This window comes from Peromyscus eremicus, chromosome 15, assembly GCF_949786415.1.
Source record: "Peromyscus eremicus chromosome 15, PerEre_H2_v1, whole genome shotgun sequence".
NCBI classification, from domain to species: domain Eukaryota; kingdom Metazoa; phylum Chordata; class Mammalia; order Rodentia; family Cricetidae; genus Peromyscus; species Peromyscus eremicus.
The window spans coordinates 5,345,291-5,361,585 of record NC_081431.1 but is presented as its reverse complement, the minus strand read 5'-3'; the positions used below and the strand labels follow the sequence as shown (position 1 = coordinate 5,361,585).

Genomic DNA, 16,295 nt, shown 5'->3' with positions numbered 1-16,295 from the left:
CCCTTCCAAAAGCAAACACAAATAAACACCACAGCAGGGCTGGTGAGATAGCTCATTGGGTCAGTACTCTTGCCACAATGCCTGAAGACTCCAGTTCGATTCCTGGGATCCACATGGTAGAGAGAGAGAGCCAACTCCCACAAGATGTCCTCTGAACTTGATGTCCACTCTACGGCTCAAGAATACCACCCCCCGACACACACACATACACATATCCAAGGCTGCATATTTGTGTGCACATACTAAACAAATACATAAAAATGTAACTAAAAAATTTTAAGCAAAAAAGACACAAATGGATCTCTTTTGAAATATACTTAGTAAATTCTCATGCAACTTCTTCCCCTAAAGGAAATAGGTAAGGTGGAAATCACAGAGTCACTCACCCACCATTTCTAGACTTCTTAAGGAGCAACTTTTGCAGTTACCATTGCACACAGTATGTACACTTCAGCTCAGATGGTACCCCAGAACATAAATGAAACCATCCTATATTTGCCCTTTACTTTAGACTTTTTAGTTCCCTCTCCTGTGGCCAACTGGGCCTTCCTTGTACGATGAGATGGGGGATGGGAATAGAATGGCTGTGGGTGAGCCATGTGATTCTCCCGATTGCCTGGCACACTACTGTGTACACTTAAGTAAGATACCATCGCAAAAACAGATTTAGAATCTTTCCCAAAGAGCACGAAAATAAATAATGAAAAAGGAGATGACCAAAGCCTGAAGACTGGCTCCTACCTCAAAATCATTTGCTTTGTTGTAGTGCATGTTGAGGGCTCGGTACAGCTCACAGTCTCTGGTGATGGACAGCTCTTCTGTGCTGGTGACCCCATCATTGATGGCTTGACGCGCATACTTCTCCATCTGAATATAGTAAAACTCACGGAAATTGCTGAACCACTTGATGAGCTGGGAGGTAATGCATCTGTTGAACTGTTAAATTTAAATGTTGAAAAAGGTGAGCATGCTGCTGCTCTTTTGTTAGTTGAGTTTGCTTAAATATCAGAAACAATTTTAAAGTTTCACTCTCTGATTTACCTGGAAAGGTAGGTGTTAAGTTCCAGCAAAATGGCGGCAAGAGGAATGAACATTCTCACAGAGTATTAGAAAGCGTACCAATGACAGAAACCACACCACTGCCCTCTACACTTCAAGTGGAAAACCCATATTCTAAGTCAGATTTTCCTGAGAGGGATTGTCTTTTATTTTATTTAAAGAAAAACCCACTGTTCTACCTTCAGTAGAGCGCATGCATCTGTCTACTGCGTGGAAACACACTGGAGCCAAAGAGTCCTAGGCGAAGTTGTTACTTCCAAGCTCCAGTGTTGATTAGCACCAAGACCATGACTTCATCATTGGCAGGACATGGTGTGTGTGTGTGTGTGTGTGTGTGTGTGTGTGTGTGTGTGTGTGTGTGAGAGAGAGAGAGAGAGAGAGAGATATGTGTATGAGTGTATGTGAATTATGTGAGTATGTGTGTGAGAGTGTGAGTGTATGTGTGTGTAGGAAATGTATGTGTGTATAGACTGAACGCAGGGCCCCATGCATGCTAGACAAATGCTCTAAATCCCTAGCCCTGTGTATGTATTTGAAATAAGAATTTCTATCACTACATGATAATCTTATTCAATGAGGGAAACCTGCTTTTCTGTAAAACGGTAAGACTGGGTTTTGCATAGGTTTTGGTGCTATGTGACCCCATGGCCATCTTTCTGTAATCCATCCATTTTAGAGTTTACCTACAGTATTTACTTCCAGTGTGGTCTGGGGAGACCCTGGTACCTGTTCCATGCTCTCTGCAACCAACACTGGAAGGAGGCCGTGGCCCTTCCCTTGGTGGTCGTGCTGTCTGGGAGGCGTGGTTAAGACACAGGTCACAGATGGCAGAGACAGGACCTTTATTACTTTTTTTTTTTTTAATGCCACGTTACTATAGCATGATTGGGCTTTAAAAGTCTGTTTACCCAGGTTTCCCAACAACCTTTGAAATGAAGATGTCTTCCTGGATGGGCAAATGGTCCCATCCTTATTGACTGTTTTCCTTACGAAAAGGACAGGTGTGTCCTAACTTGCCAAGTCAAAACCAATAAATCTATCGCTTTCTGTCGGGCAGGCTGACAGACACCCCTGCCTTTTGTCATCAGGGCCATTCCCTTCCCTGGGCCCCCAGAAAAGGGTATACATCCATCAAAAATCAACAAGGAACACTTATCAAATCGCGGCCCTGAGAAAATCCAGGCTGCAACAGGATGACAGCTAAAGTGTGTATGGGCTGTAATTACTATAGAAAGTTGTTTCTCTACTAGCAAAGATAATAAGTGAATGAAAATTTATGATAGAGAATGGAAGTCACAAGGAAACAGAAGCGGGGGGCTGGTGTTCCTCCCAAAAGGCCATCTTGCATCCTAATTGCCGTGGAGTTGCAAGGGCCCTTACAGATAATTGACCAGAAAATGATTAAGTCATCAGCAAACCGCTTCTGCTTGCAAGAGTTCAAACATGTACTTAACCTGTCCAAGAATTATATTTTCACTCTGTGCGTCTGCTCTGTCTCCATTCAGCCTCGCGGGGAACCCGATTAGAAAGACAACTGAAGGACCCCCGTTATCTGATCTTCTGGTGGCCGATTTCAATAGAACTTAAACCCATTACGATTTGCTGAACTTGGACTTCTTTCCTTTTTATCTGAGCAGTAAAATACACTGTCCAAATTTCCAGACACTGAGATAAGGCCTACAGGCCCCCGTGACGGCTAACTGTTCCTTTTTAATTCTTTTAGAACAAGAAACAAAACATTACAAAATGATAGCAGGCTGTGCACTGGGGAATGAAAATTGCTTTGACATGGAGATTAGGCCTCTGTATTGTTACAAGACATTGTCTCATATGGACAAGAGTACTGTAGGGGGAAAAATAGAGGGGCATTTTTTTTTTCTAGAATGGTCATGAATGACCTAATGGAGGTGGACAAAAAAGTAAGTACGCTTGCCATTATGTGAGAATGAGACAGAAAGGGAGATTTAAAGCATATTGTTGGAGGCTGGAAATACCAGAGAGCGAGAATGGGCAGAAACAACAGACTCCAAACACGAGACAGGCAAAATGAGCGGTTGCCCAGAGCCCCAAGAGCCAGGCTTTCCCCTCCGCCAAAGGGAAATGAAATGTGCTCTGTTTTTCGTTCCGGGCTAAGAGCAAAATGCAAGCGGCCCAATCTCCAGATCTTCACGCGGAAGGAGGAAAAGTATTCAACTTTAAAAGAGTTAATTCCGCGCGCTCCGCGTAGTGCTTTATGAGCAAAGGATCAATTGTTCTATGAAGGCAAGCTCTGTAGTGCACTAATGTGTTACTGCAAAAGCTAATCGCTTCAATAAAGAGGCTGTGTTTCCAGAGTGTACGAGTCCCTGTGACTTTGATTAATACTTCCCACGGGACATCTCAGCCTCAATATGGGCTGGAGAAACTTCCTAAATATTCAATGAGCATGGTCAAAAGATGTATAAAACAAATCAACCTGACACCTTAATCCGGCTAGGCAGCAGTTGACTCAAGGGGTGGAGGGAACGAGATACATCATTTAACACTGCAGGCTTGAAAGGCTGTGAATGCCTGCTCCTCAAAGCTGAGATGACACCGAATCTGTTGTATTTAGTGGTCTAGGAGTTATTGGTGTGTACGTTAAAATCACCCAGTAGTGAATGGGAAGCCAGGGAGGCCCTTCCATCCTGGCATCTCTTGCACATTCATGAACCTGTTCTCAATGGGCCTGAAAACAGGATGAGCAGAGCCCCTTGCCTAAGTGTTCTTGGGAGGGTGGAACTGGATTCTCTGAGGGAACACAGAACTTCAGATTCTCACTGGAGCAGTTAAACCACGGTGTCCCAGGATCTGCCTCTTGTTTCCACCGTTCCTACACATCTCTGAGTGCCTGTGATTCCCTTCGAACTCTCCTTCTTTGGGGTGACTGAGCACATCTATTGCCTTCCACAGAGGAAGAAGCCAGGTGGGGCTGGTCGGCTGTGCTCCAGGCCTGGAGGGGGACGAGAAGTCATGTGCCTCACTCAGTCAGCTCACCTTCAGGAGCTCCAGGAAGGATGGACGCCATCCAACACCTGGTCTCCAGCTACGGCTATGACAGACATCTGGGTAACACCTACCTCGAGAAATTAAATAGTTTCTGCATAAACTGTTTCTCCTGGTTGTTTTTTATTGCAAAAACTAATGCATAGTAACTATTTGAAGTGGAAATGACTCAACAATTTGAAAAAGTATGGTTTTTTTTGTTTTTTTTGATGATGATGATGAATGTGCCAAGCCAAGTGCTGCATGTCTTTTCCAAGACAGTGGCATTTCTGATGAAATTCTAGGGTCCCTTCCCCAATTTCTAGGGATCTCTCAATTCTGAAGTGGTTTCTTGAATCTTAACTGTAATAAAAATTTGCACTGTGTATCCATACATAGCACAGTATCTAGTTCTTTTAGCCTTAAAAAGAAACAGATATGACTGTATGTAGATGTGATACAGCATAATGAGCCTATGTTTGTACATACAGAGAATCAACAGACTTGGAGTCACCTTAACTTTAGGGAAGTCTCAGGCTACTCGTCACTGTCCTCTGAAAGTTCTGAAGCACCTCATTTAAATTGCCTCCTGTGCATGTCATCCAAGCATCACTTTCACAAGCTCAAGGAATACAAATTCATTTATTACTAGCCAAATTGAAAGATGTAATTAGGAAAGTTAAAAATGTATAATTCATTCCAAAAAATGAAAGAGAAACGACCTTCCGTGGCTTTCTGCTGTGGGTCACACATGCTACTGTTTCCTTTCACTACAGAGGACAATTAGTATTCAACTAAACTCACACATACCTTAGCCGCCATCTCTCCTAGTGTGACTAAAGTATGGGCAGAATCTATAACTGAATATTAGTGCTTTTAAAAGTAAAACATTTGAGCCGGGCGGTGGTGGTGCACGCCTTTGATCCCAGCACTCGGGAGGCAGAGGCAGGCGGATCTCTGTGAGTTCGAGGCCAGCCTGGTCTCCAAAAGCGAGTTCCAGGAAAGGCGCAAAGCTACACAGAGAAACCCTGTCTCGAAAAACCAAAAAAAAAGAAAAAAAAAAAAAGTAAAACATTTACCCAGGTATTTTATTGTGGCTTGGACAGGGTAAGTAGTTACTTGTGCAGCTGGTTTACTAGGTGCGTCCTGCAGGGATGAGACATTTCTTTTTTTCAGATCTTAGTCCCTCAGCATTCATGCAAATAAACAGAACCTGGAACATTTTTAATGTCTGTATCTACTCTTGAGGAGTGCGGTTTGGCTCAAAATAGCTTGGGTTCTTCCACCCGCCTATCCCACCCCCTCCCCCACCCCCTGCAGTAGGCTCATTTCGCTGAGTGACCCTGTGTTCAAAAAGTTCTTCGGTCTATCTCTGGATGGAAGGTGCTATATAAAAATATATGAGGCAATGTCATAATGTTATAAAAATGCAACAGATCATTTCAGTAAGAGAGGTGAATCAGGAGGTAACAAGACTCATACATGTGTGCACACGGTGCACCCAATTATAACCATCCTTGTCTCCTTTTTAGAACCAGAGAGGTTGGCCAGGTCCTAGAAGGCTTTCAGGCATATCCAACTGACAATCAAGGATATCTATGAATGTGCCCTAATTTATTTTAAAACATTATGAAAATTATTTTTGTGATGTGTGTGTGTGTGTGTGTGTGTGTGTGTGTGTGTGTGTGTGTGTGTGTTATCACTACTGCTAAACTAAAACTCAGTTCCTGAGTATGAACTTTGAGAATGGTAATGTCCTGCCCCAATGTCAAAAGGTTGGACATGCCTGTGAGTGAGACCAAAACTGGCCAGTCATCAACCACTTGTTCTAACCAATAAATCTATTGCAGAGTGCCATCCAGCAAATTCAAGTCCCTTTCCTGACCCCCTATGGCACCAGTTTTTTGTGTGCCTACGGTTCCTTCTTCAGCCTTGGGCTACCATCCCCACCCTGTCCAGTGGGTTGGTGCTGGATGAGGGGAAGAACACACCTCCCACATAAGCAACACAGCAAGAGAGAAAACGCTGAAGTTAATGCACAGTTCAGAAGTAAACAGGAAGAAAAACAAAATGTCTCCCAGAAGACCAAGTTAAGCATTAGTGGCAGAAACTAACAAACTAGCCTGCAGAAACACAGCCATAGTCTCAACCTGGGCATGAGATGCAGACAAGCTGTGAGGGAGGAAGAGGGAGAAGAACAGGCCCATCGGTGGCTTGTGAGAGTGTGGTTGAAGAAATCAGAACTTGTATACACTGAGGTAGGCAGGGGAAGGGCTTGGGGAGGGGGGAACCTCTCAACCCCTCAAACCAATTTCAGCTAATGTAATGTTTATCAATTCCTTGGATAATGACACTGTGTCATTATAATCACCAAGACACAGTCTATGTTTTTAAAAAAGTTACAGATGATTAACACAACTTCAAGTTGATGCAAATAACTACTTTAAACCCACATACTACACCTATGCACACATGCGTGCGCGCACACACACACATACACACACATACACACACACACACACACACACACACACACACACACACACATGCATGCACAGAGAGAACCAGGAGGTCCCAGTATTCTGTAGAACGAGGGGGGCTGCAGCTGTAGGCCGACAGCTTTCATATCCTCATTTGAATAATGTGTCCTGAATCTGTCACTTTATTCATCCCCCTTATGCTCAGTGTTCTCTACATCAACAACAAATTAAGTTGTAAGTAAGAGACAATCATCACTTTTGTTTTTAAGCAGCTACTGCATAGAGAATTTCAGTGCTCACTCCTTTCAACAGGGGCAGAGGAGGTGCTAAGAGTTAGCTTTCAGAGGCACAAATCGGAGAAACCAACGAGAACAGAAACAGTTTACTGTTTGCAGAGGGGGGTAATTTTTTTGTTTGTTGTTTGTTTTCTCCCCCTGGAACATCCAGGCATTACCAGTGGAGATTTCATCCAGGAAGCTACTAAAACATGCAAAGTCTCCTGGACTGCACTGGTATCACATGTGACTCGGGAAACACCCTTAGGTCTTAAGAGACAAGTAGTATCTTTGCCTCGCACCTTTAGATGACAGGACAAGTACGGCCAATCATTCACATCACAGGTGTAGCCATAGTTGACCCCACATGCATCTCCATGAACTCCTGAGAGTTCAGATCACTGTTGCACCCACAGACAATGAAAGATGGGTAATAAAAGCGGTCCCTACCTTTACATCAGAGAAGTAGGTCTTCAGCATGTTGGAGCTGGGGTAACGGGTGTAAAAGAACATGAGCTTTGCCTTTTTCAAGTGATTGGGTGACAACCCTTCCTGCATGTAGGATGCAACCAGTTAAGGCACAAACAAGGTTCAATGAAAGGGGCCTATCCTTCCTGTCCCCATCCCCACACACACTCAGAGGTCTAGAGTCCCACAAACAGCCCTGGGAAAGCTGGGTGGTCATCCATAGAGACTGTGGAATCCATCACTAACTGGCCACCTTGGGCTTAGAATGCTCACCACCTGTCTTGGATTGCCAAAGGGGATGGTTAGGATGCACAATTCAGTTGCAGATTCTTGGCTACTTCCTGATGAGGATGGCCAAGCCCTCCTCCCCCATTTGAAGTCCAGTATGTTATCCATACTGTTCACTTGTTGCTAAGGAGACAGACCAGCCTAAAGCCACGGCAGGAGTCTTACCTAGGAGCTGCGTTCTTTCTCTGCAGTTACCATTCTGTTTGCTTTTTTTCTGTACACGCTGTAGTTTACCGCAGATCACCACACTGGCCTAGGTAAAGCTACACAGCTCGTTATTTTGAACGTGGTTATGCAAGCTCCATGTTCTCCCCTGCAGCGCCGTCACAGTGAGGCTTCAGGACTCAGTTTCTTCCTATCTCATTTCGATTGTCTTTGAACTGTTTCTTTTAAAATAACAATTCACACTTGGGAGGGGTAGTCCGGCATCAGAGAACAAGAAGCGGGTGTTGCCTTTGTTAAGGCGATGGCTCAACACTAAATACAATTTGCCCGTCCTGGATTTATAGTTAACTCCTTTGAGAATGGCACAGTAGTTGGGGGCTAACAAATCAATACATGTGGGTTAGCAGATCAATAAGTAGCCACTTACCCCAAATAAGAAGGCCTATTTATCTGGAAACATCATCACCTTTTAGATCTGTAAACAGTGGCAACGAAAACAGTTCCCAGGAGAATGGGAGGCTAACCATAACAATCCAGGCTGCCTGATTCTCTCTCAGATTCTTGGCAACTCCTCAGCAGGCTCCGAGCTGGGATGGCTCTGGTCACATCTGTGCCGCAGCCTGGCCCTGCCATTTCCTCAGCAAATTAATGGCTTTATAATTTATCAGAGATGAAGATGCACGTGGAGAAAATCAATGTGGTCCCCCACAAGGTCAATTAAGGGTCCTTCCTAGAGGCTCCTCTGAGGACTCTCTCTTAAAGGAGAGTGGGAAAAAAAATAAAGGTAGAAAACAGAAAAGAAGGGGTGTGTGTGTGTGTGTGTGTGTGTGTGTGTGTGTGTGTGTGTCCCACACAGAGTTAGCTACCTGGGAAAATTTCACACCTTAGGAAGAAAGGTCAGATAAACATAGACATTCGAGAAAGAGAACAGGGTTCCCAGTGACCTCCATTAGGAACGGCACTGTGAACTGTAAGAATAGTGGAGAACCAGGAAGGATCTGAAGATTCGTAATCAAATTAATATCGATAAGCTCTTGACTACTCCTGACCAAACACTCTGCCATGAATGTGTTCTGAGAACATCCTCCTGTACAGCCTATGCTGTTAAAGGAAAAAAAGATCACCGTTGTGTTTAAATAGAAAAGTTAACTGTTGTGGCTTTGTGTGTGTGTGTGTGTGTGTGTGTGTGTGTGTGTGTGTGTGTGTTTAACTGAGAATAAACACTGAAGAAAGAAATTTTGATTTTTCTATGTGTAAGCCAAAGCAGCTTAACTGGACTTGTGTTTTTGTTTAAGGTCCTTAATGATTACAAAGACGATAATTTATGACTGACATACTTGTTGTGCCAAGGAAAAGCTGAAAGGCCCTCTCGTAACCTCCATTAGACTGATGGAGACGACGAAAGGAGCCGGGCACTTCAGGACCATCTGCCCAAATGGATAAGTGAGATCACAGTTGCTGCTGTCTCCCAGCCCCCGATAAGAGTTTTAAGCGAGCCCAAACTTGAATATCTTCGATCTGGGTTCTAGTCTTTTCTTTCAGAGGGCCCTGCCTGTGATTCTAAGTCCCGAATCTTGTAGATTTGGTGTCATACAAAAGACAATCTGTTTGGTTGTGTGTCTAAGAGAGGCACAAAGATGCCCAAATACCCTGGGGCTTTCCATGCATCTAAATTTTGTTAAGATATTTTAGCTTTTTGTATTAAAAAAAAAAATCCATTCTTTTTTTTTTTTTAAAATCAGAATTTAGAAGCTTTTTATTTAATGAAAAAAATCGTTATTCTGATTTGGATTATTCAAGTTTTTGCTTAAAGATGTTTCCGGTTGGTAATACCTGGCACCATCTGCCCAAAGAGGACACAGAACCTGTCTCTGTCCCTCTGGATCCTTGTGTAATTAAGATAAAAATCTCATAAAATATATGTTTCTAATAAACTATTAAAAATAGCTAATGAAACATTTAAAAGCCAGCAGTTAGATAATCCTTTTTTTTTCCCCTCCTCAAAATCAATCTGAACTGACCAATTGGTTAATTTCCCTTTTAAGTGCTTGTGCTGAAAGCGGCTTCTCTTCCAAGAAAGCACTAGCTGTTTCCTGGATACTTACACACGCACAATGACTCACGATGGAATAGATTCAGTAAACATACAGCTGTACTGAACACGAGCTAAGCTCCATTCAAGGCCAGGGAAGAAAATGAGCACAAATAAATATTAAGGAGGTGAGGGGGTGGGGGAGGGGAGGGGGTGCAAACAAGCGCTGTCCCGGCAGCTCGCACAGCTCGCCTCAATTCTCTGAGCCTCAGCTTTGTGAAGACAGATGACATTCAATTCTATGTGTAATGCAAAATAGACAATAACTGAGGAAACTTGAGACGGCTGCCAGGTGTAAGAAAAAAGAAAGAAAAGGAAAAAAGAAAAGATGATAAATCCATAAATTAATGAAAGACATCTGCTTGGCATATAAAGGATCAGGAAAGGAGAGGGGTACAGCTGGACCTGAGAGTCCAAACAACCTGAGAGTCTCAATGTGGTTTGTTTACCAAGCACAATACAACCTTACCTCAACAGCAGCCGCAGCAGGAACAGCTCAGGCAGCAAAAAGGCAAATGCAGGAAGAATAGGCCCTGAAGGCTACAGGAAGGAAAAAAGAATTCCCCTAGTTGAACTCTGCATTTCCACACGGGGAAGAGGGTTATCCCATGTTCTAAACACTTTGAAACTCTGGAAAGAATTTTCCTTCTCTGATTTGCTCTGAGGCTTTCCTAAGAAAATTCAATGGATGGAAGGGAAAGAGCTGAACTCTCATTTAGTGACAGCAATGCAGCAGGCTGTCGCCCTACCAGGAGTCGGACATCAGCAGAGAGCTGTGGAGGTTTTTTGTTCGTTTGTTTGTTTGTCTGTTTGTCTGTTTTAATGACCCCCCCCCCCAGATGGTTAGGTGCCTATAGCCATTCAAGATTTCATCTATTTGTTAAATTCCAAGGCCCTTCAAGGCATCTAAAAATGTCAAAGATCACACTTCACACCTACCTCCCAGCATGAGGGATGCTGAGGCAGGAGGATTGTTGTGACCTCAAGACCAGACTAGGCTACATAGTGAGACTTTCTCTCAACAAACCAAAAAGAACAAACACAAAAACAATCATTTTAAACTGGTGTTTCATGGCTGGACTTCGATTCGTGCCATGAAACAGTTTTCCCTTCTCAATCCCGAATATTTGTGAGACATCCTTCGCAAATGTCAATCCCAGAGAAAAGGCTGAGGACCTCCAGCTGCACATCTCTTAATGGTTCATCTGACAACCTTGGACTTGAGCTGGGTGGATGCAAATGTGAAAGGCGCACACAAGGCTATTTTTCTTGAGATGCAAAGAAGATGTGAGACAAGGAACATCACAAAGAAAGACAATTGGCTAGTGATTCTTTGGGAATTTGAATAAAACTTAGTATTTGATTAAACGGATTCATTTGCAAAGATATTGAACACACTGTTTTATGCCCAAGACACAAGCTTTTTGACCAGGTGCACTGAGGTTCCATTTACCACAAACACAAGCCTGACTTCCTTCCTTCTGGAGGGACTACAAGGCCGTGAGCCTAGTATTTCAAACACATACGACAAATGTGTTCACCAGAGACTGGAACCACTTGAGAAGCCAGCATTCAGTACTGTTCTTTACCATGGCTACTTCACTGAGAAACAGGAATGCCCTTTGGAGTAAGAACGAAGTGTTCTTGAAGGCAGAGATTATGCAGCCCTGGAGTGATTGTTCAGTGGGCAGGCTGTTCACCTAACATGTACAAGACCCTGGGTTCAATCCCTAGCATGCTGAGGGTCTAAAAACAGAATTTATTCATGACAATTTAAAGAACTTTAAAAGCACAGTAATGGTTGGTGGTCCTCATGTACCATCCCAGCACATTTCTACTCCCTCGATCAATATTTCCCCACTAAGGCCTTGTAATCTAAAAACGGAAGTAAAACATTACTTGCTGTGATTCCTCAAGATTTTATCAATCAAAGCTTGAGATTTATTTATTTATTTATTATTTATTTATTTATTTTGTCTAAAACAGAACAGATAGAACGGTTCTGTAGAGCAGTAGGAGTGTGTGTCAAGCGAGCCACACCCAGGGGATCAAGTGCTAAGTGGGAACCGGTTTACTGCTGTGGCTTGCTTGTCCTTTTCCCAAGACTTGAGCTAGTAACAAGCTGGCCAGTCACAGGGACATGGAGTAGAGGAGAGCAGAAATCCAGAGGTTAGGAGGCCAAAATGTAAGAAACAAAATGGCTAATTACAAAAGGCCCAAGGCCATGGAGCCTGAAAGAAGGAAGCAACCCTAGACATAAAAACCTGTCCTTCAGGCCCACATGGGTGTCTCCTGCCATCACTGTTCAGAAGAGGCTGTATACAGCAGGACACAGGAAAAGTCACCCTGGAGAAGAGACTCTTCCCCTTCGAATCCTCAAAATTCCTCAGGGGATTTAGAGATAAGGAGAGCACAGTGAACTTAGCAAATACTTAAAGCAAACCAAAGACTTTTCTCTCCCTAGAAGATCAAGTGAAAGAAAAGGGGCATGATTACAATTGTCTGACCAGGATACCAAGTCCGAACTTAGAAAGCTGGTGTTCTCAGCAAGACATTTCTGTGTACTTTCAGGATTCTGAAACTTAGCTTAACTGGTCACTAAGAGGAGCACGTTGCTGTAGGGGCGGGGGGCAACAACTACTGCTACTTTGCTATTTGTTTTAAAATGTAGTTCTCTGAGGTGCAAGGAGTCTAGCCTTAGACATAAATCAGCTAACATGATGGTGTTCTCGGCTACTGATCAAGCCATCCTATCTCCTTCCTTCCCCTTCCTCCTGCCCAGCAGCTCTACGCCAGTGGCTTCAAGTAAAATGCATTGCCAGCTGGTGATACAGAACACAACCGACAGGTTTAACTTTCGGTGCACTGAATTTTAGGTTTGAAAAACGGAGGTCGAACCAGCAAATAGGTTCAGACTCAGATCTAAGACCTCAGTGTCTTTGCCTGAGATGTTCTTGTCTTCATAGGGCTGGGAAGAGATTCTGGGCTTAGTGGCCCAAGAGGTCTCATACTTGTGGCTTTAGCTCACTTTACCAATCCACCATGGCTGTCCTGGAGGAATGAGAGCATAATTCTGTCATCCTGGGGACTTGGATCTCTGTGCAGCCTCTGGAGTGGGCTCTGCTTCTAAAATGTCAATCTCTGTCAGCAAGATTATTGCTCAAAATCCTCAATTTAGTAACAGCCAACTTAATTGCTAAATTTTATATCCATCTGGTAATTTATTATACAAGAGACATGTCTCCACCTGCCCCCAAATGCTACTATTCCCCCTACACACACAAAAGACAAACAACCACAATATATATATAAAGGACTGACTTGTAGAAGAAAAAAAAAGTTATGGATTAAAAATCACTGGAGTACAGGACAGAGCTGCTAAAAATATAATTGACATCTCTACCTAAGAGTCAGGTTCAGGATGGAAAAGAGTCATTAAAGAGGCCATTTTTATACAGCCGAGTTTTAGATTTAACTGTGTTCTCTCGTTTTCCAAAATAATTTGCTTTGTGTATGTTAGGACAAAAGATTTCTGTGTTTGGCTGAGCAGAGGTCACTCATGCGTACAGGCAGCTGCCCCAGACCCACAGAACAGACCTTGGTGATACAGAGAGGCTGATGCCGTCTGAATAAATCAGTACCTGCCCATTTCCTTTAAAAAAAAAAGAGTCTCACTTAAGATTAAAGACAGAATGCAAGCCCTCCCCACACCCATGGTTATCCCACAGCCTCCTTGTCTTCGTGAGATCTAGTCAGACCTCTGCAGCCACACTGGCCTCAAAGGCAGTTGGCAGTGAGAATTCTTGGTGGAATCACAGGTCTGAAAACTGGCTTTTCTCCTTATTTCTGTCCTAAAACTTACCATCGTTATAAAATTCAGTATTTACAAGGTATCATTCCCCCCACTCCATCTGCTCTCAAGAAAGGAGACAAGAAAGTCACATAGGAAGAAAGGCAGGAAAAAGCGCTGTTGGGAAATTGTCTTACAGAAGTTCCTAGAGGCAGTTATGTACTTGTCCAAGTTGCAGAGGAGTTAGTTTTTAAGTTTCTCTGCAATCAGAAACACCCAGCGAATGGCTCCTACAGGACTAATATGTTAAGAAATAGGAAAGACTACATTCTTAAGAAGGTACTGGCTGTGCACTGTGGTACATGCCTGTCCTCTGAGCACCTCAGGGGACCCAGGCCAGTCTAGGCTACAGAGTGAAACCCTGTCTCAAAGTCCCCAAACCCAAACAAAACTAAACCCCACAGAACACGCCAAAAGCCATATTGACATAGGTCATCCTATATAGTGTGGGCGTCTAAGCTTTGTGTGTGTGGCGGGGGGAGGGAGCTTTGTTTATGTTTGTTCTTGAGGGGAAAGATAAAAGGATATTGCGCTTCCCGAGTAAGGTGAGATGTCGGACATATCTTGAAGATCTCCACACTCAGACTTTATGAGTGACAAAGAGAGTCCTTCTGCGGTGCTGGGTGGGTGTGCTGGTGAACAGGGGTGGTGGCTCAGATGATGGGATGACATCTTGGTCCTCAGACTCGTTGTGTCCCTCGTCAAGTCTAAGGACTCGGGAGAGGCTCTGTCTTTTCCCGAGAAGGAGCCGGAGGGAGCACCTAGTGGACTCTGAAATGGGTAGGCCATCAAGGGCAGGGGGAAGGGATGGCGGAAGCTCGGGGTGGTGAAGCCAGCAGTGGCGGAAAGAGGCGACTGGTGCAGGGGCTGGTGGTGGCCACCAGTGGCTGGGCCAGAGACGGATTGCTCGGATGAGTTTTTGCGGACCACCAGGGGAAGTGCTTCCGTCTGGTCTGTGGAACTGGGCATCTGCACATTGCCAAAGGTGTCCAGGGGGTTCGGAATGATGACGTCACCAAAGCATTGCAGGCGCTGGTTGGCCGTATGAAAATTGTGGTTTTCCCCGTTGACTGCGAATCTGGCCTGGGGGATCTGGAGAGGTGGGAAGACCTGAGGAACCTGGCGAGAGGGTTTGGCTGAGAAGACTTTGACCACCGTGTCCACGACCTGTGACATGGCCGTGTTCAGCTCCTGTTTTAAGGTCTCTGCCAGATGCTTGCCTTCTGGCTGCAAGGAGTTTGGCCCGTGGTCTCTCTCTTTGTTGCTGCCTTCTCGCTTCGGCTTGTTCTCGGCCATCTCCTGCTCCCTGATCAGGGCTCGAGCCCTGTCGATGAACTGCCCCGGGTCCAGCTCACACATCTCATTGTCTGAGCGCCCCACCGAGTCCTGGGCCCGTGCATCCAGGATCTCCGATCGCATGCTGTCTTCAGACAGGTCGCCATCTTCATCATTTTCAGAGTCGGTGCTGTCGTAGACCTGGTAGAACTTCTCCTGCAGCTGGCGCAGCTGCTTCTGCATGTCTTCCAGCTGCTGTTTCAGCTGTCGGCGCTCCTCTCGCTTCTGTTCTTTTCGGGCTGAAACCAGCTGCTGGAAACTCTGTTGCTGCTGCTGGGGCAGCTTCTGCTTGCGTTTGTTTTCTCTGTAACTTTCTCGGGGACTAACAGACTGCGGGGCCATCTCTCTTTCATTTTCATTGCCCCTTAATGCCACACTGGGGGAATGGCTCATACCCCGGATGATATTCTCAACCCGGGCGCGCTTTGCTCTCAGGTGCTCATCGCATAAGCGATCCACATCAAACTGGCTCATAGTAGGCCTGCCAAAAGGGGAAAGACACTCTGGGGGGCTGTCTCTTGAAGAGTTGCTGCATATATCCTCCTGATGTACTTCGGAGCCTGTGCTGGAGAGGCCGCTGGCTTGGAAACTGGGCTCGGTGCCACCGTTTTTGTTCATGTTATTTTTCAACAGCTGGGAAATTATAGTTGCTCCTGGAAAAGGCATCATGGCATCTTCATACGAGTTCGCCCTCTTCAGCAGCTTGCGGAGTACGTTCGACTTTTCCCCATCTGCGTGTTGCACCACAGAATATTCAACATCCTGCTCTGAGCCTTGGGGATTCATGGCACTGAAAAATGTTGCCCTTGCCTTAGCAAAAAATGCAGATGCTGTCCCTACTGTCCTTTTCACTCCAATGTCAACCCTTCTCCTCTTGGTTTGCCGGCTTAAGAGGGCTGTGCTGTCATGGTCAGGCATCACTGGACAGTTATTGTGCCATCTTCAAAAGCTCGTCAGCTGGGCACAGCTCAAGAATCCCGGGACCCTGGCCAACAGAACAAAAGGACTGATGAATCATTTTCTTTAAATTTCTCCAAATTTCCTGACCTCAATCCTGAATCAAATGCAAAATGCATAGGCTCTGGGATTTATGGCACATCACAATTATTGCAATTTATCATGAACTCCGCTTGAAATGAAACATTTTTAAATATTTCTGCTCCACTGGTTTAAGATGGATTAAGATTAAAAAAAAAAAAAAAGCAAAAACTGCTTAAGCACCAGTAATATGATTCTCTTTCACAAATGCCTAAAATGATACTGTTTATCTTCGGAAGAAA

General features: G+C 44.5%; 1 protein-coding gene across 1 annotated transcript in view; it reads right to left on the bottom strand.

The window, feature by feature from the left end:
* The window catches only part of Prox1 (prospero homeobox 1), a 39,353-nt gene extending 23,359 nt beyond the window's left edge, over positions 1-15,994 (bottom strand). The window contains exons 1-3 of the mRNA XM_059280416.1: positions 14,209-15,994; positions 7,268-7,375; positions 742-936 (exon numbers count right to left, since the gene is read on the bottom strand). Of these exons, the coding sequence (XP_059136399.1) occupies positions 742-936; positions 7,268-7,375; positions 14,209-15,933 (2,028 nt within the window). The 5' untranslated portion in view covers positions 15,934-15,994. The remainder of the gene's footprint in view (positions 1-741; positions 937-7,267; positions 7,376-14,208) is intronic.
* Between the last annotated feature and the right edge of the window lie 301 nt (positions 15,995-16,295).